The 27,968-nt window shown below is 44.3% G+C and overlaps 2 protein-coding genes and 1 pseudogene across 2 annotated transcripts; 1 reads left to right on the top strand and 2 right to left on the bottom strand.

Annotated features, from left to right (window-relative positions):
- The first annotated feature begins 46 nt into the window (after positions 1-46).
- LOC144676980 (uncharacterized) lies at positions 47-27,716 on the top strand. Its single transcript, XM_078537245.1, is given in 4 exon segments — positions 47-104; positions 258-1,568; positions 25,580-25,583; positions 26,695-27,716. Coding segments are annotated over 3 exon segments (1,794 nt in total). The 5' UTR covers positions 47-104; positions 258-366; the 3' UTR covers positions 27,283-27,716.
- LOC144676979 (uncharacterized) lies at positions 8,880-12,940 on the bottom strand. Its single transcript, XM_078537244.1, has 2 exons — positions 12,830-12,940; positions 8,880-10,728 (listed from the first exon to the last, which is right to left on the bottom strand). Exon 2 carries the CDS (start codon positions 10,617-10,619, stop codon positions 9,750-9,752), a length of 870 nt encoding a protein of 289 aa, XP_078393370.1. The 5' UTR covers positions 10,620-10,728; positions 12,830-12,940; the 3' UTR covers positions 8,880-9,749.
- Positions 16,767-19,792, bottom strand: LOC144676978 (uncharacterized; annotated as a pseudogene).
- Positions 27,717-27,968: the final 252 nt, after the last annotated feature.

Raw genomic sequence — 27,968 nt, 5'->3', positions numbered from 1 at the left:
CCTCTTTTCTATTTTTCCTTAGTTCTGATGAAGAATCATTCGGACTCGAAATGTTAACTGTGTTCCTCTCCGCAGATGCTGTCAGACCTGCTGAGTTTTTCCAGGTATTTTTGCTTTTGTTTTGGATTTCCAGCATCCGCAGTTTTTTGCTTTTACCACAAAATAACAGATTCATTCAGCTCAATTTCACAACCTGCCTTCGTGTTTTTGTGGGTTCTCTTTCACTCCCTTTTCTCTGTTTTAAATCAATTTCACAGGGTGTTAGAAGGGGAGTATTTACAGTCGGAAAACTGAAACATAACATTAAATCAGGATCTGATGGAGTTGTCCGATTTATTGTAACCTGAATATCATCAGATTTTGAACATGGAAGGAAAAAGCACCGTTCACAGTGGGGAGAAACCGTGGAAAGGTGGAGACTGTGAGGAGGGATTCAAATCCTCGTCTGAACTGGAAACTCATCGGCCCAGTCACACTGGGGAGAAGCTATTCATCTGCTCTGAGTGTGGGAAGGGATTCATTCGGTCATCCAACCTGCTGCAACACCAGCGAGTTCACAGAGGAGAGAGGGCATTTACATGCTCCAAATGTGGGAAAGGATTCACTCAGTCATCAACCCTGCTGGCACACCAACGAGTTCACACTGGGGAGAGACCATTCACTTGCTGTGTGTGTGGGAAGGGATTCACCACCTCATCCACGCTAATGACACACCAGCGTTTTCACACTGGGGAGAGGCCGTTCACTTGCTCAGAGTGTGGGAAGGGATTCACTCAGTCATCTGACTTGCTGGCACACCAGCGAGTTCACACTGATGAGAGACCTTTTAAATGCCCAGACTGTGGGAAGTGCTATAAAAGTTCCCGGGACCTGATGCTCCATCAACGTGTTCACACTGATGACAGACCATTCAGGTGCTCTCACTGTGGCACTGGGTTCAAGCAATCATCTCAACTCACGGAACATCAGTGAGTTCACACTAGGGAGAGGCCGTTCATCTGCTGTGTGTGTGGGAGTGGGTTCACTCGGTCATCTAACCTGCTGACACACCAGCGAGTTCACACTGGGGAGAGACCTTTCACCTGCTCTGAGTGTGGGAAGGGTTTCACTCAGTTATCCACCCTGCTGAATCACCAGCAAGTTCACACCAACAAGAGACCTTTTAAATGCCCAGACTGCAGTAAATGCTATAAAAGTTCCAGGGAACTGATGTCCCATCAACGTATTCACACTGATGAGAGACCATTTAAATGTCCAGCCTGCGGTAACTGCTTTAAAAGTTCCGGGGTTCTGATGCGCCATCAACGTGTTCACACTGATGAGAGACCGTTCAAGTGCTCTCACTGCGGAACTGGGTTCAAGATGTCATCTGACCTCAGTGTACACCAGCGTATTCACAGCAGGGAGCGGCCATTCACCTGTCCGGACTGTGGGAAGGGATTCACTCAGTCATCCACCCTGCTGACACATCAGCGAGTTCACACTGGGGAGAGGCCATTTACCTGCCCGAAGTGTGGGAAGGGATTTACACAGTCATCCAACCTGATGAGACACCAGCGAATTCACAGGTAAATACAGTGATTGGATTTTGTCATTAATCATATCCAGGACTGAATCATGTTCATTGAGGTCTGTTTCTGCTGATGTTAATTAACCCCAGGCCAGTTAAAAGGGCTAACATTCTGAATAGAAGTCAAATAAATCAGCTTTGTGTTAAATACAGTGTTTAATCCTTTTAATATCTCTAACACAAGTCAATTCCTTTTGAAGTGCTCTCCCTCTCCCCGTCTCCTCCATCCTCACCTCCAACAACAAGTGTGAGGAGCTCATGGAGCTTCTTTGTCTGTAAGATTGAGACAATCCGATCAGCTGCCTCTGCTGCATCCCTCCCTACCACTAGCCCACCGGGCCAAACCATCTCCAAAGTTCCCCCTTGGCTCAGCCCTGAACTCACATCTTTCTCCAGTTTCTCTCCTATCTCCCGTCATACCCTGTCAGAGTCCCTCAATCCTATTCCCACTAAACTGCTGACCATCTAACTCTCCCAGGTTAGCTGATATTGCTCATGGTTCTCTCTCTCTTCTGGTTTTGCCCCTCTCACCTTTAAATAAACCAATCTTACCCTTCCTGAAAAAAAAACCCTTGACACCACGGTTTTGGCAAACCACCATCCCATCTCCAACCCTCCTTTCCTCTCCAAAGTCCTTGAACTTGGTGTCCCCCAAGGATCTATCCTTGGCCTCTCCTATTTCTCATCCACATGCTGCCATTAGGTGACATCATCCAAAAGCAACATATTAGTTTTCACATGTACACTGACTACTCCCAGGTCTACCTCACCATCATCCCTCTCCATTCCTCCACTGTTACTAAATTATCAAACTTCTTATCCGACATCCAGTACTGGATGAGCAGAAATTTCCTCCAATTAAAAATTGGGAAGACCAAAGCCATTGTCTTCAGTCACCACTACAAATTCTGTTCCCTAACTACCGAGTCCATCCCTCTCCCTGGGAACTGTCTGAGGTTGAACCACACTGTTCATAATCTTGGTGTCAGATTTGACCCCAAGATGAGCTTCTAATCACATATCCACACCATCACTATACCAGATATTTCAATCTCCATAACGTCGCCTGTCTCCATTCCACCCCAGCTCATCTGCTGCTGAAACCCTCATCCATGCCCGTGTTACCTTTAGACTTGACAATTCCAATACATTCCTGACCAGCCTCTCACATTCACCCCACCCCCACGTGGAAACGTGAGATCACCCTAAACTCTGCTGCCCGTGTGCTTTCTCACACCAAGTTACATTCACCCATCACCCCTGAGATCGCTGACCTATGTCGGCTCCAGGTCAAGTAATGCCTCAATTTGAAAATTCAGCTCCTTGTTTTCGAATTCCTCCATGGCCTCGTCTCTCCCTATCTCTCTAACCTGTAGTTTCACAACCCTCTGAAATATCTGCGCTTCTCATTCTGGTCTCTTTAGCATCCCTGATTTTAATTACTCCACCATTGATGGCAGGGCTGAGGCATGCAACTCTGAAATTCCCTCCCTAAACTCTCCATCTCTCTCCTGATTAAAAATCTTGTTAAAATCTGCCTCTCCAGTCAAGGTTTTCTCTATTTACCCTAATATCACTGTCAGGAAGAGATAATAATGTCCAAAATGTTATTGGAATTTATTGTAAAATAGAGTCCGTGTCTGTTGTGTGTGTGAGAGAGACTTAATTGAATTAGAGGCAGCTAGTCTGGGTGCTTTAATGTAAGAAGAGAAGTTAGGTTTGAAATGTTAATTAGGTAAACATGGGGAAGTTTTAGAATGTGAAGTGTAAAGGGGGAAATTTGCATTTTTAAATAAATCAGACTAGATTGATTTTAAAGGAGGAGAGAAATGTGTCACCTAGCCAGGTGAAGTTCAGGAACAGTGTGTTTATTTTTCCCAAAGATTACTGGTAAAACTTTATGCTATGAGAGACTTTTATTATCAGAAAAATAAAGTGCAAAGACATAGTGAAACAATGGGAATTTGCATTCAAAGGGGAAAATATGTACAAAGGAGCAAAGGCTGTGTCTAAGGGTAGACATTTTTAAGATCTAACAAGGGTGAAACACCTTCAGCCTGTATATACCAAATTGCTGCCTCTAGGGACTGAAGTTAAGAGAACTCACTTTGAATTCAACTGTTCAGGGTATTGTTTACTTTGCCTGAGCCTTTTAAAATCTGTGTGTCTTACGGAAGTGTAACTGGGAGTTAAATTAATTAGGGGGTTTAGAAGTTATAGTGATAATTTGTAGACATATGTGTGTGCTTAAAAATCATTTTTCTTGTTAATAAATGTTTAATTTAGTTTTATAAAAACCTCTTAAGACTCGGTGGTCCTGTTATCACTGAATTCAAAGCCTGCATCTCGAAACATACAAATTGTAAATTAGTTGTGACAGTTGTTTCAAGTTTCCCTCTGGGATTTGAACAGCTCAGCATTTACCACATGCTATGTCATATCATCACCCTATGTGACTCAATGTCCAATTTTTACTTTATGAAACTCCTCTGAAGTGCCTTGGGATGTTTTATTATAATAATCGTGTTATATAAATACAAGTTATTACTGTTTCATAACAGCCAGTTTGTACACAGCAAGGTTCCACAAACAGCAATCAGAAGAGTGACCGATTAATCCAGTTTTTTTTGGTGGTGTTAGTTAAAACACGAATGTTGGTCCCACTGCACCAGGAGAACTCCCCTGTGGACAGTATGTGGAGGATAAAGATCTTGTGTTCATTTCAAATCTTTCACACCCTCAGAACATCCCAAAGTGACTCACAGTCAATGATACATTTTGGAAGGAAGAATGAGAGGCAGTATAAACTAAATGGTACAATTTTAAACAGAGTGCAGGAACGGAATGACCTGGGAGTGGATGGACACAAATCTTTGAAGGTAACAGGAAAAGTTGATCAAATTGTTTAAGAAAAGCTAATGGGGGCCCTCCATGTATTAATGGAGACATGAAGTACAAAAGCAAGGAAGTCACAATGAAACTTTATAAATCACTTTTTAATCCTCAGCTCAAATATTGTGCTCAGTTCTGAGCACCACACTTCAGGAAAGATGTCAAGGCCTTGGACAGAGTACATGGAAAATTGACCAAAATAGTATCAGGGATGAGGGGTTTCCGTTATGTGGAGAGACTGGAGAAGCTGGGATTGTTCTCTTTAGAGCAGAGAAGATTAAGGAGTGATTTAACAGAGGTGTGGACATTTTTGAGGAGTTTTTATCTACATAGAGAGAAATTGTTTCCATTGATAGGATGGTTGGTAACCACAGAAAACAGATTTAAAATAATTGGCAAAAAATCCAGGGTGAAGATGAGGAGAGATTATTTTACTCAGTGAGTTCTGATGATTTGGAACACATTAATATAAAAGCAAAATACTGTGGGTGCTGGAAATCTGAAACAAAAACAAAAATTGCTGGAAAAACTCTGATGAAGATTCATACAGACTCAAAACGCTAACTCTGTCTTTCTCTCCACAGATGCTGTCAGACCTGCTGAGTTTTTCCAGCAATTTTTGTTTTTGATCTGGAACACATTGTCTGAATGACTGGTGGAAGCAGATCCAATAGTAACTTTCAAAAGTGATTTGGATTTTTACTTCATAAGGAAAGATTTTCAAGGCTCGGAAGAAAGATCAGGGGAGTGGGACAGAATGGCAACATTTTCAGAAAGACAGTACAGACACAATGGGCTGAATGGCCACCTTCTGAGCTCTATGGTTCAATCGTATGGTATTTATTATGAATCATTATCCTGTTATAGAATCATAGGATCTCATCAGAGTACAGCACAGAAGCTCACCGAATCTGCACTGGCTCTTTCAACGAGCAATCCAGTTTATCCCACCTCCCCCCCAATCTTTCCCAATATCAGTGAAGGAGGTTTCAGCCGAACATCTGGCCTGTTAAGACACAAGCACAGTCAACTAGGGAGAAACCGTGTTAATGTGGGGACAGTGGGAAGGGATTCAATTTGAGTTGGAAAGTCATCAGGGCATGCACACCAGGGAGAGGTCGTCGCCTGCTCCATGTGTGGGAAGGGATTCACTCGGTCATCCAGCCTCCAAACACATCAATGAGTTCATACTGGAGGGAGAGAGGGTTTAAATGCTTAAGACTGTGACAAGAACTTTCAAAGCCAGTTCCCATTTTATAGTCCCAGTGAAAGTCAGGGCTTCCCAAACTGTGGGTCGTAACCCCAGTGGGTTGTGAGACAGGATTTTGGGCTCGCTAGCTCCGAGGTAGCAATGGCTGCCGTGGAGCTCCAACTGTTTCCTGACAGCTGCGAGGCCCCTTTAAATCCTCACGGTTTTTTTGTTGGTGGGCGTGGCCTAATGGCCTCCTCTCTCAGGCGCAATTGCTGCTGCAAATAAAGTTTGTGAAAAGGTTGTGCACATTGTACAGGTGTTCGTTTTTTCTGGAAAGCCGACTTCTTCAATAACCAGGATCATAATGTATTAATAATCAGGATAATAGTAAATTAATAAACAGGATTGTAATGCATTACTGTTCAGGATCATATTGCATCAATAACCAGGACACTGTTACAATAATGATCAGAATCCTATTGCATTAATAATGAGGATCCTATTACATCAATGTTCAGGTTCCTATTACATTAATGATCAGAGTCCAATTACTTTAAGATTCAGGATCCCAACTCATTAATAATCAGGATATTATTACATTAATAGTCTGGTGCCTATTGCATCAACAATCAGGATCTTATTGTATAAATAATCAGCATCCTATTACATTAATCAGGGTCGAATTACATTAATAATGAGGATCAAATTACATAATTCCAGTTGTATTAATGTGACAGATAAAGTTCAATGCAGAGAAATGTGAGGTGATTGGTTTTGGCAGGAAAGATATGGAGAGGCAGTATAAAATAAAGGGAGAGCCACTAACGGTGGTGCAGGACAGAGGGACCTCAGTGTATACGTACATAGGTCATTGAAGATGGCAGGGCATGTTGAGAGAGCAGTTAATAAAGCATATAGTATATTAGGCTTTATTAATAGAGGCATTGAGTACAAGAGTGAAGAGGTCATGTTGAACTTGTCTAAGACACTAGTTAGGGCTCATCTGGAGCACTACGTCCAGTTCTGGGCACCGTACTTGAGGAAGGATGGGAAGGCATTGGAGAGAGTGATTCCTGGGATGAAGAACTGTAGCTGTGAGGATAGAGTGGAGAGATTGGGACTGTTTTTCTTGGAGAAAAGAAAGCTGAGAGGAGACTTGATAGAGGTATTCAAGATCCTGAGGGGTATGGACAGGATAAATAATGAAACTGTTCCCACTCAGGAGAACATCAAAAACTAGAGGGCACAGATTCAAAATAATTGGCAAAAGATGATATGAGGAAATTATTTTTCACCCAGAAGGTAGTTGGAGTCTGGAACAAACTTCCTGAAAGGGTGGAGGATGCAGGTCTGATCGAGGTATTCAAAAGGAAATTGGATTGCTGCCTGAAAAGAGAGAATGTGCAAGGTTAGGGGGATGAGTGGGACTGTGTGAAATGCTGTTTCAGAGAGCCAGTGCAGACTCAATGGGCCGAATAGCCTCCTTCTGCACTGTAAAGATACTGTGAAACCGTGTTTAATGATCAGCTGCCTATTGCTTCAATAATCAGCAAATTATTGCAATTATCAGGATACTAATACATTAATAATCAGAATTATTTTAATTGATAATCAGAGTCCAATGGCATCAACCATCAGAATCCTGTCACATTTAAGTTATTTGCCAGTTGTGTCAATAATCAGCATCCTATAAATAAATGAATAATCAGGACGCTATTACATTAATAATGAGTTCAAATACATTAATAATCCCCCCAAACTCGTGCAACAGCTGAAGCACCCACCTCCCCACTACCCCTGTCACAATTCTCATCCCCTCAAATTTTCACTCTGGAGTCACACGAAGTCTGAGGAATTAAAATGTGGTCACACTGGGAAAAAGTTTGGGATGCACTGATTTAAACAACCCCTTTCTGGACTTTAAATGTACTTATCTCATGACTCATCTCATCATTCAATGTCACATCTCCCTGTTCTATCTCCCTGATAGAAGTTATTATTATTCGTGGTGATCAGCTGTCGTTGTGGGCTGTTGTTTTCAGTGTAGGCGTCTGTTTCACTCCATTCTTCACCCTGAAACTGTTGGAAGTGGTGCCATCAAACTGTACAGTCACTGCATGTTGTCATGAAAGGAGCAGGTCAGACTGAGCAGCTTTGGGGGACAGTCAATTTTCTCCAAAATCTTGGAGAGTCCTGCCCTGCTGACGGTGTTGAATGCTTTACTAAGATCTATAATAGTCAGGTGAAGAGGTATATCCTGTTCACTACACTTCTCTTATAGCTGGCTTATGGAGAAGATCATGTTCACTGTAGATCTGCCAGCACAGGAACCACACTGTGCTTCTGGATACACTCAGTCTGCAAGTAGATGGAGTCTTTAAGCATGACTCCAGCGAAGGCCTTCCCAGTGACGCTAAGGAATGAGATGTCCCTGTAGTTGTTGCAATCTCCTCTGTCACCTTTGTTTTTCTATAGTGTGATGATTTTTATATCACACGTATCCTGTGGATCCTGATTAATCCTTGCCAACAATCAGCACTTTCTAATTGGAGATGTTAATCAGTGGACCCTTTCAGACACTGAATTTTAGATTTTGCAAAGGCCGATTTAGGATTGAAGTAAAAGTTCATAATTTTATTGTAAATGAGTTCTTGTTGAGAATTCTTGAATTAAGGGGAAAGATCAGAGATGGTGTTATTAAAAAAGGATACTGCAGTCCCAAAAATCAGTGCCATCTCCAGGATATTAAACTCCAGCCAGTTATAGGGCTGTTAAATCAGCGGAAACAAACCTAATATTGTCAGACTATCAGTCCTGGATGTGATTAACAGCAGCAAAAACAGGAGAATCCAACTTCTGGAATCACTTATGAACTCACTGGTGTGGTAGCAGATACCATGACTGAATGAATCCCTTCCCAAATACAGAGCAGGTGAATGGCTTCTCCCCAGTGTGAGTGCGTTCATGTAAATGCAGGCTGCCAGACTGAGCGAATCCCTTCCCACACACGGAGCAGGTGAATGGCTTCTTCCCAGTGTGATTGCGTTGGTGAGCAGTGAGGGTGGATGATTGCCTGAAACCCTTTCCACATGAAGTGCAGCTGAATAGCTTCTTCTCAGTATGAATCTGATGGTGTGTCAGCAGGGTGGATGACTGAGTGAATCCCTTCCCACACTCAGAGCAGGTTAACGGCCTCTCCCCAGTGTTAATTCACTGATGTGCCTGAACCTCTTTCTACAGGAAATACAGTTGAAAGGCTTCTCCTCAGTGTGAATTCACCGGTGTGATCACAGAATGGATGAATGAGTGAATTCTTTTTCACATGCAGAGGTGATCGGCCTCTCCCCATTTTGAACTCGCTGGTGTGAGGTGAGGGTGGATGACTGCCTGAACCCTTTTCCACATTTGTGTAGGCGAACAATGTCTCTTAAGTGTGTATTCGCTGGTGTAACATGAGGCAGGATGACTTCATAAATCCCTTCCCAAACACAGAACAGGTGGACGGCTTCCCCCCAGTATGACTGCGCCGATGGTTTTCCAGCAGGCATGGATAATCGAATCCTTTACCGCAGCCCCCACGTTTCCATGGTTTCTCCATTGTGTCTGTGTCCATGTGTCTCTCCAGGTTGGATAACCTGTTGAAGCCTCGTCCACACAGGGAACACGTGTATGTTTTCTCCCTATTGTGAACAATGCAATGTATTTTCATGCTGTGTAACCGGTTAAAGCTCTTTCCGCAGTCAGTTCACTGGAACACTCTCACCCAGGTGTGTGTGTCTTGGTGCTTTTCCAGTCACCCTGATGCTTGAAATCTTTTCCCACAGACAGAACGGACAAACATTTCTCTTTCCACATTCAAAGTCCAATGGTATTCAGGTCCTGATGCATCAAGTGAGTCAACCAGAAAGTGATGTGACATTTGGCTTGAGTTTCACATCTCCAAATCCTTCCTTTTAATATTCTGCAAAAGGAGTTTACAAAATTCATCACTGTCAGTCCAGGATAGAAATTCAGAACAGATTATTCTAGTTTCTATGCAACATTTTTTCCTCTCTTTTCCACTCCCAAAGCTGTAAATCCCCGTAAATCCAGTATTCACTTGTGAACTTGTTGGTGTGTCAGCAGGTGGGATGTACGAGTGAATTTCTTCCCACACTCAGTGCAGGTGAACGGCCTCTCCCTGGTGTGAATTCGCTGGTGTTTCATGAGGTGGGATGTCTGAGTGAATCCCTTACCACACACAGTGCAGGTGAACGGCCTCTCCCCAGTGTGAATTCGCTGGTGTACAATGAGTTGAGACGATTGCCTGAACCCAGTCCCACAGTGAGAGCACCTGAACGGTCTCTCCTGAGTGTGAACACGTTGATGTCGCATCAATTCCCCAGAGCTTTTATAGCACTTCCTGCAGTCTGGGCATTTAAAAGGTCTCTCCTTCGTGTGAACACGTTGATGGGACATCAGTTCCCTGGAACTTTTAAAGCACTTTCCACAGTCTGGACATTTAAAAGGTCTCTCCTCACTGTGAACACTTTGATGGGAAATCAGTTCCCAGGAACTTTTAAAGCACTTCCCGCAGTCTGGGCATTTAAAAGGTCTTTCCTCACTGTGAACCCTCTGGTGTGTTACCAGGATGGATAACTGAGTGAATCCCTTTCCACATTCAGAGCAGGCGAATGGCCTCTCCCCAGTGTGAGCTCGATGGTGTCTCAGCAGAATTGATGACTGAGTGAATCCCTTCCCACACACCGAGCAGGTGAACGGTCTCTCCCCGGTGTGACTGTGTCGATGAGTTTTCAGCTTTGACAGGTTATAGAATTCCTTCCCACAGTCCCCACATTTCCAAGGTGTCTGTCCAGTGTGACTGCATTTATGGTTTGTGAGCCCAGATGATCTGCTGAAGCCTATTCCACACACAGAGCACGTGTACGGTTTGTCCCCACTGTGAACGGTGCTTTTTCCTTCCATGTTCAGAATCTGATGATATTCAGGTTACAATAAATTGGGCGACTCCGTCAGATCCTGATGTGGTGTTTGGGCTGAGTTTCCCAAATTCAGATCCTCCGCTTCTAATACCCTGTGAAATTGATTTCAAACAGAAAAAAAGGATTCTGAAAGTAAGGCAGGTTGTGAAACTGAACTGAATGAATCTGATAATTGGTGGGTCCTGAGACTAAGAAAAAATGAAAGCTGCCAGATGGTCGCTGATGTCCTTCATTGAAGGGAACTTGCTACCCAGCCTGGACCTACACAAGACACTGCCCTCTATGGGAGGAGAGAGATACATGGAAGAGGCAGGAGCAAAGGAGAGGGATGTTATATATCGACAACTCGGGCAGAACTTTGACAGAATTTCCCAAACCCTGAACCTCCATCAGCTAAAGGACCAGGGTGGCAGGTGTAAGCGAACACCATTGCCTCCAAATTTCTCTCCAAGTCTCACACGGTCCTGACTTGTTTGACATCTAGTTCTGGGTGAACAGAAATTTCCTCCAGTTAAATGTTGGGAAGATGAAAACCATTGTCTTCAATCCCTGCTACGAACTCCACTCTCTGACCACTGACTCCATCCCTCTCCTCAGCAACTATCTGAGGCTGAACCACACAGTTTACAATCTCCGTGTCGTGATTCACTCCAAACAGAGCTTCTGACCACATACCTGCATAAACACCAAGACCACTTTCATCTCAGTAACATCACCTGACTCTGTCCTTGTCTCAGCTCATCTACTTCTGAAACACTCATCCATTCCTTTATTGCTTCTGGGCTTAACTATTCTAAGGCACTCTTAGCCAGCCTCCCACATTTCGCTTCCTTGTAACCTTGAGGTCATGTAAATCACTGCTGCCTGTATCCTTTCTCGCACCAAGTATTGTTCACCCATCATCCCTGGGCTCACTAACCTACAAAGGTTCCTGTTTAAGCACAAAAATTTGAAAATTCACATCCTTGTTTTCAGATCCCTACACCAGAAGGACTGTGTTGGTTCAAAAAGGTAGCTCACCCCCACCTTCTAAGGGCAATTAGGGATGGGAAATAAATGCTGGCCTAGCCAGTGATGCCCACATCCCATGAATGAATTAAAAAAAAAACTGGGGGGTGGTGGGCAACAGTTGGAACCTGATTTGGCAGAAATAACAGTAAATTACCAAACATGGTTAAAATAAACCCACTATTAGAGACAGAGGAAGTTAGACAATGACAGAGAGGTGATCAGGGAGGGCAGAGGTGAAGCAGAGCAATAGATAGACATGGATTCAGATCCACAGTAAAGGACCCACACCAGTCCCAGAGCCATGGGACCACAGCACAGCACTAAAAGCTCTAAAGTGAATGTTTAATAATACTCACTTCTGAACCTGTTGAAGCCTGAAGCTGAAAAGATATCAGAAGCACTGGAGTCAAAGAAAAATCTCACAATCTTCATATCTTCTAACTCCCCATAAAAGGAGATTACAAAAGTCAAAAGTGTCAGTTGAGGTTAGAAATTCAGAAAGACAAACATTTCACTTGGTTTGAGTTTGCTGTGTGTAAACCCTCCCCTTTTAACCCCCTGTAAAAGGAGTTTCCAAAATCCATCCCTGTCAGTCCAGGATAAAAATTCACAATGTCTCTCCTTCTGCTCTTGGCCCAGGATTACTTAAGCAGGGACATATTTGCAATGAAAGCAGTTCAGAGAAGATTCATTTGGCTGATTCCTGGGGAAAGGTTGAGCAAGTTGGGTCTATACTTATAGGAGTTTAAAAGAATGAGAGGTGATCTCATTGAAACATGTAAGATTCTGAGGGTGCTTGTCATGGTAGAGGCTGAGAGGATGTTTCCCCTCATGGAGGGATCTAGAACTAGGGAACACAGTTGAAAAACAAGGCATCTCCCATGTAAAACTGAGATGAAGAGAAATTTATTCTCTTCACAAGGACGTGAATTTTCAAATTTTGGTGCTTAAACGGTAATCTTAAGAATTTTATGTCTTTGGAATTCTCTTCCCCAGTGAGCAGTGCAGACTGGGTCATTGGATATATTCAAGGCTGTGTCAAAGAGAGTTTTGAGCTACAAGGAAATCAAGTGTTATGGGGGTAGAGGGAGGGGGACGGTGGCAGGAATGTGGAGTTAAGGCCACAATCAGATCAGCCATGATCTTATTGAATGGAGAAGGCTTGATGGGCCAAATGCTTACTGCTTATTCTGCTGCTTTTGTTCTCTTGTTCTTCAGTCGATCGTGCAAGCTCCCTGCAACACCTTGCCGCTCTAAAGTTGACGGCCATTAACCCAAGCCTGTCACCAACTCCTGTGTGCAGAATGAGAATGAAATCAATGAATCAATGATTTTCTGTCCTGGTCACCGGGACCCTGAAGACGACTCTGTTGCGTCACTAAGGTAATCGCGCATGCGCAATCCTACCCGCAGAACCAATATGGCAACGATTAACCTGGGCCTGTTCCCGGTAATAAGCCCCGGTGCTGCATACACGAGACTTGCAGCATCTTATTCGGGATTTGGAGCCGACATCAGCTATTTATGAAGCCTCCTCTCCCTCCCCATTGCCCCATCCAATTCCCGACTCCCTTCCTCTATCCCGCTGACTCTCACCCGTTGCAAGAAGCGTCTCCAGCACTGGCAGGGTTCTCATCAAACTGATACTGCGCATGTTCCAGATACTGCGGCTGCGCAATGGACCCCTATAGTGGGAATGGGCCACGTTCGCGACCGCAGGGAATGTTGGGTAGGGGCAGCACCATTGCTTACTCAAATAGGAACTAGAAAAAAATACGACCAAATTGGGATAGATTAAAAGAAAGCACACACAAATCTTAGCTCTTCCATGCTCAATTTTTCGAATTGATTTAATCTGCTGCTCTCCCCTGGAAATACACAGAAACTTTAAGGATTTTCCCACTGTTTTCCCTCTCCCATTTCCTGAAGGTGCTGCTGATTCTGCTGAGTTCAATCCCACAGTCACTGGTTCCCCTCTCTCTCTATCCCTGATGCTGAAAATTCACAATCATTGGCACTGGTACGACAAACTCCAGTTAAAACTGATTTTAAAAACTGTCAGGACTCTGATGTGACTGAGGTCAAAGAGGCTGTACACTACAGGGAAGAACTCCCCTCATCCCTCACAGCAAGTAAGGACTCACTCGTCCTACATGATGAGGTTTTTTATCACAAGGATAGCTTTAATTTGACTTGGGCCACACCTCGATGCCTGCAAAAAGAATTATTTTTGTTTCGGGATCAAATTGGGGGAGTGTTTTTACCTCACCCTTAAAGCCTATGTTTTGTATGTCTTGTATATGTGTGTGTGCGCTTGTGTATAGGGGTTAAGAAGGGGTTGAGTTTAAGTTATAGAGTTAAAAGTTAGCAGTTAATTTTTCTTCCTATTGCCACTGGTTACAGATAATTTGTTTAATAAAGTTATTTTCTTGTTAACTTTACAAACTTGGTGCCTATTCTGTTAATCTAAATTAAATTACAGTTAGGTAAAATTGGGGCAATTTGGTGGTCTAATCAAACTTCTCACATTTGTCTCAGCTCAGGGACCAGTGGGGCTTGCTATTACAGTGCACTATCCCAGTGAGTCATGACAATACCAGGTTGATCTTTTCTATTGAACTTTACCCAGAGCGAGTCATTCCAATTCCCATTTGGTGTTGTTATTTTTCTCTTTTATTCTAAGTGCAGCCATCCCATTAATTACCATTCTATCTCATTCAGGAGTAGTTGAGGAATGTTACCGTCCAATTTGACATTCACATAATATGATGTTTTTACATCAGACACAGAAGCATTTGCAATCAGGTTGGTGATAACTCCCATATCTCCCGTTCTCAAGCACTTTGTCTTGAAAGATACAAATGGGAATTAGCCAAATCTTTAAAAGGCAAAGTCTTTAGTTCAAATTGTCACGATGCTGTCAGTGGAAAGGGGTAACTTCTCTGATTGTTTGCAAACGGGTGGAGAAAACAGTCACAAATGCACACAATTGTGTCAACTTTACGTAACTTCATTTTCAGATCAAAGATGAATCAAACACATTTTGAACTTTGCTTTCCCAATTCATTTGCTTTTTTATTCAGCTTTGTTTCTGTTTTTATTCTGCTCTTTCTTCAGGCACCTATTCAAATGACTGTAATGAAACTAAAGAAAAATAAAACTAAAAAAGTTAGCTTTCACAGAAAAGAAGATTCAACCTTCTTAGATCTGTTATGATCCTACACACCAGACACCGAAGTTGTTGGCAAGATCCAGTTAGGGTGAAATAATGTTTTGTTTAAAATGGACAAGGTTTGAGATTCAAGACAATTGTCAGAGAATAAATCCATAAGATTCCATGGGTTTTGAACAAACAAAAATAAACTTTCATGAACAACATATTTTGTACTCCAACATTCAGAGTTAATATGAGGTACATGTGAATTAACAGGCAAACTGTGGTCGAACACACCACCCTACACAATAAATGGCAAATATGACCAAAACAGAGTCCACCAATTTCTCAATATCCATCCAGACGTCAGTAAACACTCCAAGTCAACCAATCTCATTGAAATTCTGTCTTTCTCACAAGGGGCTGCTGTCTTTGCCTTCAAAGATCTCATCATGGAATTCTCTCCACAAGTCACTCCAACTTGGACAGCATCAATGACGACCTCTCACGGTTTCAATCTCGTCTCCCGAGATTCTGTTCCCTTGGATTCCAGAGTCCTCACTCAAGCACCAACTCACAAGCACTTCAGCTCTTTGGCTGTGACGAGAGAACACTACTGCTCCAAAATGGTAGCTTTGCCCCAAAGGCCAGCAGCAAAGAATCACCAAACTTCTACTGTCTTCTTGGATATTCAGCGCTTCTTCTGAGCACTCTTCATTAAAGTCTCCTAACTTCAGCCCTTTTCCTACTTGGGGCCTCTTTCTCTGCTCTTCTCTTTTTATCTTAACAGGGACTTCTCCCTCTCCCCTGCCAGGGACACTTGTCATCAATGGTGCTCCACTCCCAGTCACATGACATGGGTTTTCACACCTTTTTCCTTTATGCATAAGTACACTGGGCCAGTCCTTGGCCCAAAGAACTCAAAATGCCAAACTGTGCATGTGCAGCCCACTCCCAGCCTGCACATGTGTGGACACTCCGAGGTCTGTTGGGACTTGGAGTTCTTGGCCCCAGCTTCCAACTCCAAAGTAAGTCTGATTTTCATAATGGACCCAAAAGAGATAAAGAGGATGGAGCTTCCCACAGCTTCTGAGATAGGTTCATAAGCTCAAGACTGAAGATTTTCTTCAGGGAATCAAACCTTCCAGTGCTGTTTACAATTGTACAAATACATTGTAATTCATAGTTAAAAGGTTTACTTTCACTCAGTAGTTAAAATGTTTCATTTTTCTCAGCACAGAAGCTGGCAGCATTTTAGATTAAATACCAATCATACACTTCTCTTGTAGCTGGCGTATGGAGAAGATCATGTCCCCTGTAGATCTGCCAGCACAGAAACTGCACTGTGGCTCTGGACACTCAGTTTGCGAGTATGTGAAGTCTTTTAAGCATGACCCTAATGAAGGCCTTTGCAGTAACACTGGGAAGTGAGATGTCCCTGTCGTTGTTACAATCTACTCTGTCACTTTTGTTTTTGATTATTTTGATGGTTTTTGCATCACGCATCTCCTGTGGAACAGATCCCACCTCCCAACAGAGAAGGGCATGAGGTTGTGGCAGTAGATGGGACTTTCCGTGCTTGAGCAGCACAGCTGGAATTCCATCCTTGCCGGGTGCCTTTCTGCTTGCTGAGCAATCAATGGACTTTGAGCTGAATTGATGAGGGTTCCTCATCAAACTCAACCATGACAGGAAGCTGCAGGAGAGCATGAAACAGAGACCAGGAGATGTCCGTCTCATGGGAGTACAGCAGTGGGACATCTGTTTACTTCTGTCGGAGAGTACTTCACCATCTGCAAACTTCAAGGAGGCAACATTGGTGATGTTTGGACCAAGCGCCCTCTTAATCCCATCATACATAGCATGGAGACTTCTGTTATCAGCGACAGTTTTGATTGCCTGAAGTTGGCTGATCTAGTGTTTATTTGAACATCATCTCTCTGTCTTCTCCAGAATGTTAAACTCCAACCAGTTGTAGGGATCGTTAACAATAGCAGAAATAAACCAAATATTGTCAGACTATCAGTCCTGGATGTGATTAACAGCAGCAATAACAGCAGAATCCAACCCTTGCAGTCACTTATAAATTTGCTGCTGTCTCAGCAGATATCATTACTGAGTGAATCCCTTCCCACACACTGAGTAGGTGATTGGTCTCTTTCAGTGTGAACTTGTTGGTGTGCACTGAACATGGATGACTTCCTGCACCTCTTTCCGCAGGAAATACAGCTGAATGGCTTCTCCTCAATGTGACCTCGCTGGTGTCTCAGCAGGTTGGATGACTGGTTGAATCCCTTCCCACAGTCAGAGCAGGTAAACGGTCTCTCCTCAGTGTGAACTCGCTGGTGTGCCCTGAGATTAGATGGAGACTTGAGCCTCTTTCCACAGGAATTGCAGCTGAATGGTCTCTCCTCAGAGTGGATTCTCTGGTGTAATTTGAGGCTGGCTGACTGAGTGAATCCCTTCCCACACACAGAGCAGGTGAATGGCCTCTCCCCTGTGTGAACTCTCTGGTGTGCAATGAGGGTGGAAGAATGCCTGAAACTCTTTCCACAGGAAGTGCAGCTGAATGGCCTCTCCTCGGTGTGAATTCGCTGGTGTGACATGAGGCAGGTTGTCTGAGTAAATCCCTTCCCACATACAGGGCAGATGAATGGTCTCCTCAGTGTGAATTTGCTGGTGTGTCAGCAGGTGGGACGAGCGAGTGAATCCCTTCCCGCACTCGGAGCAGGTGAATGGCCTCTCCCCAGTGTGAATTCGCTGATGTGTCAGCAGGTTGAATGCCTGAGTAAATCCCTTCCCACAAACAGAGCAGGTGAATGGTCTCTCCTCAGTGTGAATTCGCTGGTGTGTCAGCAGGTTGAATGACTGAGTGAATCCCTTCCCACACACGGAACAGGTGAAGGGTCTCTCTTCAGTGTGAACTCGCTGGTGTCTCAGCAGATTAGATGACTGGTTGAATCCCTTCCCACACACAGAGCAAGTGAATGGCTTCTCCCCAGTGTGAATGCGTTGTTGAGTTTCCACCTGGGATGGCGATCTGAATCCCTTCCCACAACCCCTGCATTTCCAAGGTTTCTCCAAGGTGCGGGTGTTCTTGTGTCCCTCCAGTTTCGATGATCAGTTGGAGCCTCATCCACAGACAGAACATGTGTACAGTTTCTCCCAGCTGTGAATGGTGTGATGTCTTTTCAGGCTGTGTAACTGGTGAAAGCTATTTCCAGTCAGTGCACTGCAACAATCTCACTCCAATATGTGTGTATCTTGGTGCTTTTCCAGTCACACTGATGTTTGAAGCGTTCTCCCACAGAGAGAACAAGTATTTCTCCTTCCACATTCAAAGGATGATGATTTTCAGACCCTGATGAATTGAGTGACTCTGTCAGATGTTGATGTTATGTTTGGTTTAAGTTTCTCACCTGTAAATCCTCCCCTTCTGATTACCCTGTAAAATGTATTTTCAGAAGTTATCACTGTAGGTACAGCATAGAAATTCAGAACAGACTATTCTAATTTCGATAGAACATTTCTTCCTATTTGTCTCAAAGGTGTATATCCCCGTCCCACACATGCTCCCCAACGTGTGGAGATCCAAACCCTTCACACCACTTCCACCCTCCACTCCCAGTTTTATCCCTTTCTACTCCTGCCCGAGTTTAGTTCTTCAGCTCCTGTGTGCAGAGTGAGACTAAAATGAATGAATCAATCATTTTCTCTCCTGATCACTGGGACCCTGAAGGCCCGCCCACTCTGTTACGACACTAATATGGCCGCGCTTGCGCTCTGCACCCCGCTGAAACAAGATGGCGGCCGTTGACTTCTGGGAAAAGCCCTGAAGCTGCAAACGCGGGACCTACAGGTTCTAATTCGGGGCTTGCGGCCTTCACCGGGTGTTAATGAACCCTCTCCGCCCTCCCGCCGGTTCCCCGCCGCCGCCTCTTCCCGGCTGCCGAGTGACAATACCCAGCGTTCGCTGCAATAAATGGAGAAATTGTTGGAAATACCCAGCAGTTCCAGCAACATCTATACAGAGAGAGAGAGTTAATGTTTCAGGTCTCTGACCTTCCGTCAGTCTGTAATAAACCCCTCCCTCCAGCCGCTTTCGTTCAGCCTCTGGGAGCCGCACTCGCTTCACTGAGGCTGCGCACGACCCCGCTCAGCCTGGAGCCGCACCGCGCATGCTCAGCGCAATCAGGCGGACTGTGGACGGGGGGGCTTCCCGCGCTTGCGCGCTGCGGCCCTTCTGGTGGAGATGGGCCATATCCACGCATGTGGTGTATTGTAGGTAGGACCATCAGCCATTAATTGAAACAACAGAAGAATATTAATGTGTCAGAATCATTGAAAAATAGCATCGGAGAAAACAGTGAACATTATCTACACCCATTCCCATCAGTCTCTCCAAATTAATATGTTAATACAAATAATTAATTTGATAATTATAAAAGGTGTTTGCCTTCAAGTTTATCTAATTGTGTTCCCGCTAATTCATGGCCACAGTTTATTTCTTCCTCCCAGCCCCTGAACTTCCCCTGAAAGTGAAATATTGGTGAGTGGTGAACGATTGTCCTGGGAACCAACAGGAAATGGAATTCAGAGGCTGGAGGATCAATGGAGAAGCAGCTTCTGCGTAAAATTACAGGGCTTGACAGCTGGAACCTGAGTTGACAAGTTAAGTGGGTCTGTGTGAATACCGATAAACAAATTATCTTTTAAAAATTTATTCCAGATTTCTTTCATTAAAAAACAGCTTAACTGTTGTTGGTATTTTGTTTTTCTGGTATCAGACTCTTCATCACCAGTTGGATCAGGTGTTTAAAGGTAATTCCTTTAAAGGTGATTCACCTTTCCATATTGCTGTTAATTAAAGATTTGGGGATTCATTTGTCCCTCATTATGCATCCATATGTGATATTTAGAGGGATAATTTCTCACCTTTCTACATGTTTAATCGTTAAATAAGCATCCTTTCCATAATTAGTGATCCACATTCCGTATTGGGGAGATGCATGATGTTTTCAGCCTTTAAAATTCTTGTCCGTTTGTTTAATTCTCTCCATGACCACACCCCTCCCTATCTCTGTGACCTCCTGGAGACTCCAACTCTCTTAATAAGCAACAACTAGATCCAGTGTCGGAAGGATTGGTGAATAGTCAGCTCAGGTTTAAGTTAACATTGAAAAGAGCACGAGTGGATATGAGACATTATTCTAGACATGATCTGGAATACACTGCCTGAAATGATGGCGGAAATAAATTCAATAGTAACTTTCATAAAGTGATAAATTCTTGAACTGGAAAAAATTGCACATCAGCAGACAAAAGGCAGACAAGTGGAGCCAGAATGGGTATGATGAGCTGAATGACCTCTGCCTGAATCGTATCATTTTCTGATTTTCTGAACTCATTGTTCCTCTAGTTCTGGTTTCTTACTCATAAAAAACCTACTCACTGATTCTCAGTTTCAGTTCCACCAGGGCCACAGTGCTCCAGATCTTATTACAGCCCTTGGTACAAACATGGACAAAAGAGCTGAATTCCAGAGGTGAGGTGAGGGTGACTGCCTCTAACATTATAGCATCATTTGACTGAGTGAGGCATCAAGAACCACAGTAAAATTGAACTCAGTTGGAATCAGTGTGGAAAACTCTGCTTGGAAATATATATAGCACAAAGAAAGATGATTATGGTTGTTGGAGGCCAATCATCTCAGTCCCAGAACACTGCTGCAGGAGTTCCTCAGGGTGGTGTCCTAGGTCCAACCATCTTCAGCTGCTTCATCATAACCTTTCTCTTGTCAGAGTTCATTCCTTCACTGTCACTGCACTTACACCACATAGATTGCAGCAGTTCCAGAACTGGATCACGATCACCTTCCAAGGGCAATTAGAGATGGGCAACAAATATTGTCCTTGCCAGTGATGCCCACATCCCATGCACAAATTATAAAAAGGAATTAAGCTATAATTGTCTGTTCTGAATTTCTATCCTGCACTGACTTTTGTAAACACCTTTTAGAGGATATTTGAAAAGTAGGATTTCCCCATCAAGGCTGGAAATTCAACACAGTCAAAGTAGGGTGAGGCCGTGCACTGGCTCCATGTGTGGGAAGGGATTCCCTAATTCATCATCCCTGCTGATGCACCAATGCATTCACACAAGGGAGAGTCCATTTGTCTGTTCCCCATATCGGGAGGGATTTAATTGACTATCCAGACTTTTGAAAGATTGAATTATTTTATTCTGACAGTTGGCTTTGTTTCTGCTGATGTTAATGAACCATATAAGTGGGCCGCTCTTTAATATTGCAGATTGTTGTACATTTTTGTCTTTCCCATCTGAGTGTTTAGCCTCATCTGGTTGGAACTCAGAAAGGACAATATGGGGGAGGATCATATGGCAGGAACAGAACTTCAGCCTGGTCTCAGTCCTTCAGGGTCACACCGAGAGGGACAAACAGCTCTTTGATCTTTCTCATCTCACTTCACTGACAGCAAAACCCAAAGGCGGGTGAATCCTGAGGTGTGTAAGAAATGTGTCCCAGACATTTCTGTACAGTCTAAAGATGGCGAAGGTCAGGCTGTGAGGAGTCCAAGGCCACATAGAAAAATGGATGGAAAAATACAAACTCCCTGTAAATCTAACCCTCTTTTTTTATATAACCATCGTGTTTCAAAGCTCCATGGCACTGAGTAGAAGGCTGTTTTACAACTGTGGTTGAACAACCTGAATCAGGCAGTCTGGAAACGTGCCGTTAAATCAGAGATTGATGTAAAACTGTGCCCTGTTCCTGACTGAAACTGAAATGACAGGATTAAGTCACCAGTTTAAAAATGACTGTGGTGATTATTCTGTGAAGTTTTTAAGGTGCTGTCCTGAGTCCACTACTTTAAGCCAATGTTACCAACAGCTTGTATTGCCATAGCAACTTTAAGTTAAATGTAGTTAAAAATAAATAGTTTAAAGTCTGTTTCAAAATAACACATGGAGGAGTTCACAGGTTCTGTTTAGCTGTTGGGACAATTACAAAATAGTCATTTACCTCTAATTGAAAGGGACTTGCAGCAGTTTCAAGAAATGTCTTATTTTAATGATGTTTACATGTTAGATACGAGGATTTTGTTGCAATTTTCTTCAGCATTAGCTGAATTTGATAATCAATTAACTAATAAATATATCACTTAATCACTTCCTCGTGGCATTGTTCAGTCTACTATTGAATTAAATATTTAATGAACTGTGCTACAAAGTTTTGTTTCTTGGGAATTCTTATCTGCGATTTACTGTAATTCTGCTCCCAAATTTTTAAATTGGAGTTCCAACCAGGTCCATCCTTTTATCAGTCTGAGTAGCTACTCTTAACATCTGTCTGTTTTCTGTTTTGTAACCAACTTGCTCCACAACATTAGGTACAAAGTATTTTTCCTTAGTTCTGATGAAGAGTCATTCGGACTTGAAACATTGACTGTGTTCCTCTCCGCAGATGCTGTCAGACCTGCTGAGTTTTTCCAGGTATTTTTGTTTTTGGTTTGGATTTCCAGCATTTGCAGTTCTTTGCTTTTATTAAGTACAATATACAAGATGACCAAAATCAGGCCATGTGAAGTGAAGGGCCAGGGAGCAGAATGGATGGAAAGATGGCAACAAAACCGAAATCAGAGGGTTAGATTTACAGGGAGTTTGTAGCCATCTTTCCATCCATTCTACTCTATGGCCTGACCTTCAACCAGACCATCAATATAAGGGGAATTAGCACCATCTCTAATACCAGGAGGAAAGTAGAATCTGTAATTATCCAGGAATGTTAACTGTATTTTTCACTATCTCCCGGGGGAGGGAGGGGGTGGTTGGGGGTGGGGGGGGTGTGCTAATCACCCAGGGTGACAGCTCATTGTTAACGCTTTGTCATTGATTCTGTCCCAAATGTTGTTCACCGTAGATTTAAAGTTCAGAGAAAGGGGTGGGACTGGATGGCCAAAACTGCTTGCAGTCCCTGCAGGGTAATGCTTAGTTAAATTTCTAGAACATTGTGGCCCATAACCCAATATCCATCAGGTTGATTGGTGTCAGGCAAAATGTTGTCCGCCTGATCAGATTGGTAGTGTCCCACTGTATGCCTGTGAGTGTGTGCATGTGAGTGCTGTGTAAAACCTGATATCGATACAACCAGTCCCCATTTATTTTGTAATAACATGAAGTGTCTGCTGCTTTCCAGACCCCTTCCTTTCTCCTCAATATTATCCTCATATAGTTCACAAATTCCTGTGTATATCATCCTCCAACATGTCTATGGTCTCCATCGAGAGTTCCATCTGTCTTATCAACAGATAACAATGGGATTGGTGCTCATATGATTAGTTCTGACATACTGTCAGTCTGATTTTAAGGCTTTCTGGATTAATACATTGATCCAGATCTTCCCATTTAACACTAATCCATATTCACATTTGAGTTCCAGGTTTTTTTTTACATGACTCTCTAATGTAGAAAATATTTAACCCCTTACAACCCGATTCAGCACACTCCCTCCACACATACTACATAAGATTTCCTTTGACATAATTGTTCCTTTATAGTCTGTGTTCAGAATGATGACAGTATTAACCTTCTCTCTAACCTTTTTTTTTGCAAAAATATACTTTATTCACACAATATCTTCAACAACATTTCAAACCATTTCAAATTCTTCAAAATCACCATCACAAAAATACAATCTGGTTCAACTTTTACAACGTGTATCACGAAATGCAGCAATACAATAAATGAATATTACAATCATTTGCAGACATTCATTTTGAGCTGTACAGCCTGAGGGGATTTAAACAGTTCCCAGCCCCTCGGTGCACTGTGGCAGAAAGCGACCCTTCCCCATTGCGCCTTTGCGGCGGCTGCCCCAAGCTTTAGTGCATCCCTCAGCACTTAGTCCTGGACTTTGGAATGTGCCAGTCTGCAACACTCGGTCGGGGACAACTCTTTGCACTGGAAGACCAACAAGTTTCTGGCAGACTAAAGAGCGTCTTTCACCGAGTTGATGATCCTTCAGCTGCAGCTGATGCTTGTCTCGGTGTGTGTCCCTGGGATCAGCCCGTAGAGCACAGAGTCCTGTGTCACAGAACTGCTTGGGCTGAACCTCAACAGAAACCACTGCATCTCTCTCCAGACCTTCTTTGCAAAGGCACAATCCACCAGGAGGTGAACAATGGTCTCCTCCCCACCACAGCCACCTCGAGGGCAACGTGCCGAGGGGGTGAGACTCCTGGCGTGTAGGAAGGATCTGATGGGGAGGGCCTTTCTCACCACCAGCCAAGCTACGTCTTGGTGCTTGTTGGAAAGTTCTGGCGATGAGGCATTCTGTCAAATGACTTTGACAGTCTGCTCGGGGAACCATCCCACCGGATCCACCCTCTCCTTTTCCCACAGGGCCTCTAAGACATTACGTGCCGACCACTGTCTGATGGACTTGTGGTCAAAGGTGTTTCTCTGCATAAATTTTCCCACGAGGGACAGGTGGTACGGCACAGTCCAACTACTTGGGGCGTTCCGCGGCAGCGTGGCCAGACCCATCCTTCGCAACACCGGGGACAGGTAGAGCCTCAGCATGTAGTGACACTTGGTGTTTGCATACTGAGGGTCTACGCACCGCTTGATGCAGCCACACACAAAAGTGGCCATCAGTATGAGGGCGATGTTGGGCACGTTTTTTTCCCCCTTTATCTAGAGACTTGTACATCGTGTCCCTGCGGACACAATCCATTTTCGACCTCTAGATAAAGCGGAAAATGGCTCAGGTGATCGCCACCACGCAGGAGCGTGGAATGGGCCAGACCTGCGCCACGTACAGCAACAGCGAGAGTGCCTCACACCTGATGACCAGGTTCTTACCCGCAATGGAGAGGGAGCGTCGCTCCCACATGCCAAGTTTCCTTTTCACCATAGACACTCGCTCCTTCCAGTTTCTAACACATTCCCTGGTCCCTCCGAACCATATCCCCAGCACCTTCAGGCCGTCAGCCCTGACAGTGAAGGGGACAAAGGACCGGTCAGCCCAGTTCCCAAAGAACATGGTCTCGCTCTTCCCACGATTTACCTTGGCTCCTGAGGCCAGTTCGAACTGGTCACAGATGTGGATCAGTCTGCGCACCGACAGCGGATCCGAGCAGAAGACGGCGACATCGTCCATGTACAGGGAGGCTTTGATCTGAGTGCCTCCACTGCCTGGGATCATCACTCCTCTTATGTCCGGATCCTCCCTTCTCTCTAACCTGTCCTAATTCTTCTGCCGGTTCATTTATTGAAACCAGGGGCTCTCCTTGTTCCAATGGTGACATTCCCTGTCTGCCCAGTTATTCCTTGAAGTCAGACTTGAATTGCTTGTGCATTGCTTCATCATGTTCCCACATTTCACTAAGAACTGTTGAAATATTTGCTCCACACCCACAGGGTTTTATCTGTTTAAAGCCACCAACAGAAAGGTCCAGTTTTCTCCTGGAGTTTGAGACAAATCAGTTTTCAAAATGATGCAGAGTTTCAGCCAATGAGGGAGATCCGGGCTCAGCCCCGCCTCTCGTTCATTCCGATTGATTGGAGGACCAGCCGATCACGCTCGGGCCTCCAGTTCCTATTGATGCAAAACAGCTGTGAATCAACCAGGCATCTTGAGCTGGAGCATGCGCAGTGCCAATGGACACCAGCACGCAGGCGCAGTGTCGGGAAGTCTGGAGCATGCGCAATGCGATTGATGGCCTTGCGGGAAGAGGCGCCTGATTGTCCCGGAGAAGCGGGGTCAGAGCGAGGCGGTGGGTGGGAGGATTTGGAAACACTTTGTGGATCCGCAAACCCTGAGGAATCATTGTCAGCTCCTGGTTTGCAGCTGCGGGGCTTCTCCCTCCCGGGAACAGGCCCAGGTTAACGGCCGCCATCCTGGGGCAGCGAGTGGAGGATGGTTCACATCAGAGGATGGGGGAGGGGGGACAAGAAATAAGAGGTTACACTTTGGGCTCAGATCAATCAGGATCTGATCTGTGGGAAGGAAGGAAACCCTGGGAGGTGGGCGGGGAGGATTCAGAAACACCCGCTGGAGGCCCCAAACCCCCAATAAGACTCATTGATTTTATTGTCAGTCTGCAGACAGGAGCTGGAGAACTGAACCCAGGCAGAGGAGAGGGAGGGAGAAAACTGGGAGTGGAGGAAAGAAATGGTGAGATGGGTTTGGATTTCAGCCCAGGGGGGAGGGAGAGGGTGTGGGACGGGGATTTACAGCTTTGGGGGAACAAGAGAGGAAAATATGTTCCATTGAAAGTAGAATTGTCTTTTCTGAATTTCTATCCTGGACTGACAGTGATGACTTTTGCAAACTCCTTTTACAGGTTAGATGAGGGTTTGCAGATGGGAAACTTGAACCAATCATCACGTCAAGATCTGACAGAGTCACTCAATTCATTTGAACCTGAGCATCATCGGCCTTCGAATGTGGAATGATAAATATTTGTCTCTTCAGTCGGGGAGGGGGAAGATTTCAAACATTTGTGTGACTAGAAAAGCAGCAAGACACACACACCCAAGTGAGAGCGTTCCAGTGCACTGACTGTGGAAAGATATTTAACCGGTTACGCAGCCTGAGAAAGCATCACATTGTAGTGGGGAGAAACCATAAACGTGTTCTTTGTGTGGATGAGACTTCAACTGATCATCCAGCCTCGAGAAACACAAGGACACCGGCACAATGGGGAAACCGTGGAAATGTGGGGACTGTGGGAAGGGATTCAAATGCCCATCCACGCTAGAAACTCATCGACGCAGTCACACAGGGGAGAGACCATTCACCTGCTCTGTGTGTGGGAAGGGATTCACAGAATTATCCAGTCTCCAGTCACACCAACTCATTCACACTCAGGAGAAGCCATTCAGCTGCACTTTCTGTGGAAAGAGCTTCAGGCAGTCAGGCACTCTCATTACACACCGGCGAGTTCACACAAGGGAAAGGCCGTTCACCTGCTCTGTGTGTGGGAAGGGATTCACTAAGTCATCCAACCTGCTGACACACCAGCGAATTCACAGTGGGGAGAGGCCATTCACCTGCACTGTGTGTAGGGTGGGATTCACTCGGTCATCCCACCTGCTGATACACCAGCGAGTTCACACTGGGGAGAGACCGTTCATCTGCTCCGTGTGTGGAAAAGGATTTACTGATTCATCCTGCCTCCTGTCACACCAACGAACTCACACTGAGGAGAGACCGTTCAGCTGCACTTACTGTGGAAAGAGGTTCAGGAGTTCATCACACCTCATTGCACACCGACGAGTTCACACTGGGGAGAGGCCGTACACCTGCTCCGAGTGTGGGAAGGGATTCACTAAGTCATCAAACCTACTGACACACCAGCGAATTCACACTGGGGAGAGGCCGTTCACCTGCTCCGAGTGTGGGAAGGGATTCATTAATTCATCCAACCTTTTGGCACACCAGCGAGTTCACAAGTGACTGCAGGGACTGGATTATTCAGTTAATCACATCCAGGACTGAATCATTCTGACAGTTCAGCTTTGGTTCTGCTGATGTTAATACTCCCGGTAACTGGGCTTGAGTTTAATATTTGTAACTGTAACTAATTGTGTTCTAGGGGCTGCAATTTTTAAGAACTGCTGTCTGTGACCTTCCCTGTAGTTCAGGAACTTGCATCAGTAGTTAGTTCAGAACAATATTATGAACTTTTTCTTCAATCCTAAATTGATCTTTGGTACGAACTCTACAAATCAGTGACTGAAAGGTTTCACTGATTAACATCTCCAATTAGAAAGTGCTGATTAATCCTTGCTGACAATTCTTACTGACATACATATTACACACAGTGACAACTCCATTATCCACCAGAAAGAAGGGGAATGGGAATTGGTGCAGAATCGAGAGTCCCCAAATATTACCCCTCCCATCTGGTAGAAATCCCTCGAGTGGGAATGCAGACAAGTCCAATCCATGTAATGGGCTGTAGGAAATCACCATCTATTAACCGTAAGAAATCTTAAGTAAGTTGTTGAATATTGTAGAAATAACTCTCTTTCTTATGAAGAAAGACTCCATAGCAGCTTGGTGCTGACAAGCATGGATAGGGCTGTTGTCTGAGGACATGTCTCTAGCACAGGCCCTGAAGCAAGACATTTCTAACCCTG

This window comes from Cetorhinus maximus, unplaced genomic scaffold (genome assembly GCF_964194155.1).
Source record: "Cetorhinus maximus unplaced genomic scaffold, sCetMax3.hap1.1 HAP1_SCAFFOLD_2094, whole genome shotgun sequence".
Lineage (NCBI taxonomy): Eukaryota > Metazoa > Chordata > Chondrichthyes > Lamniformes > Cetorhinidae > Cetorhinus > Cetorhinus maximus.
This window is presented reverse-complemented; position numbering and strand designations above follow the sequence as displayed.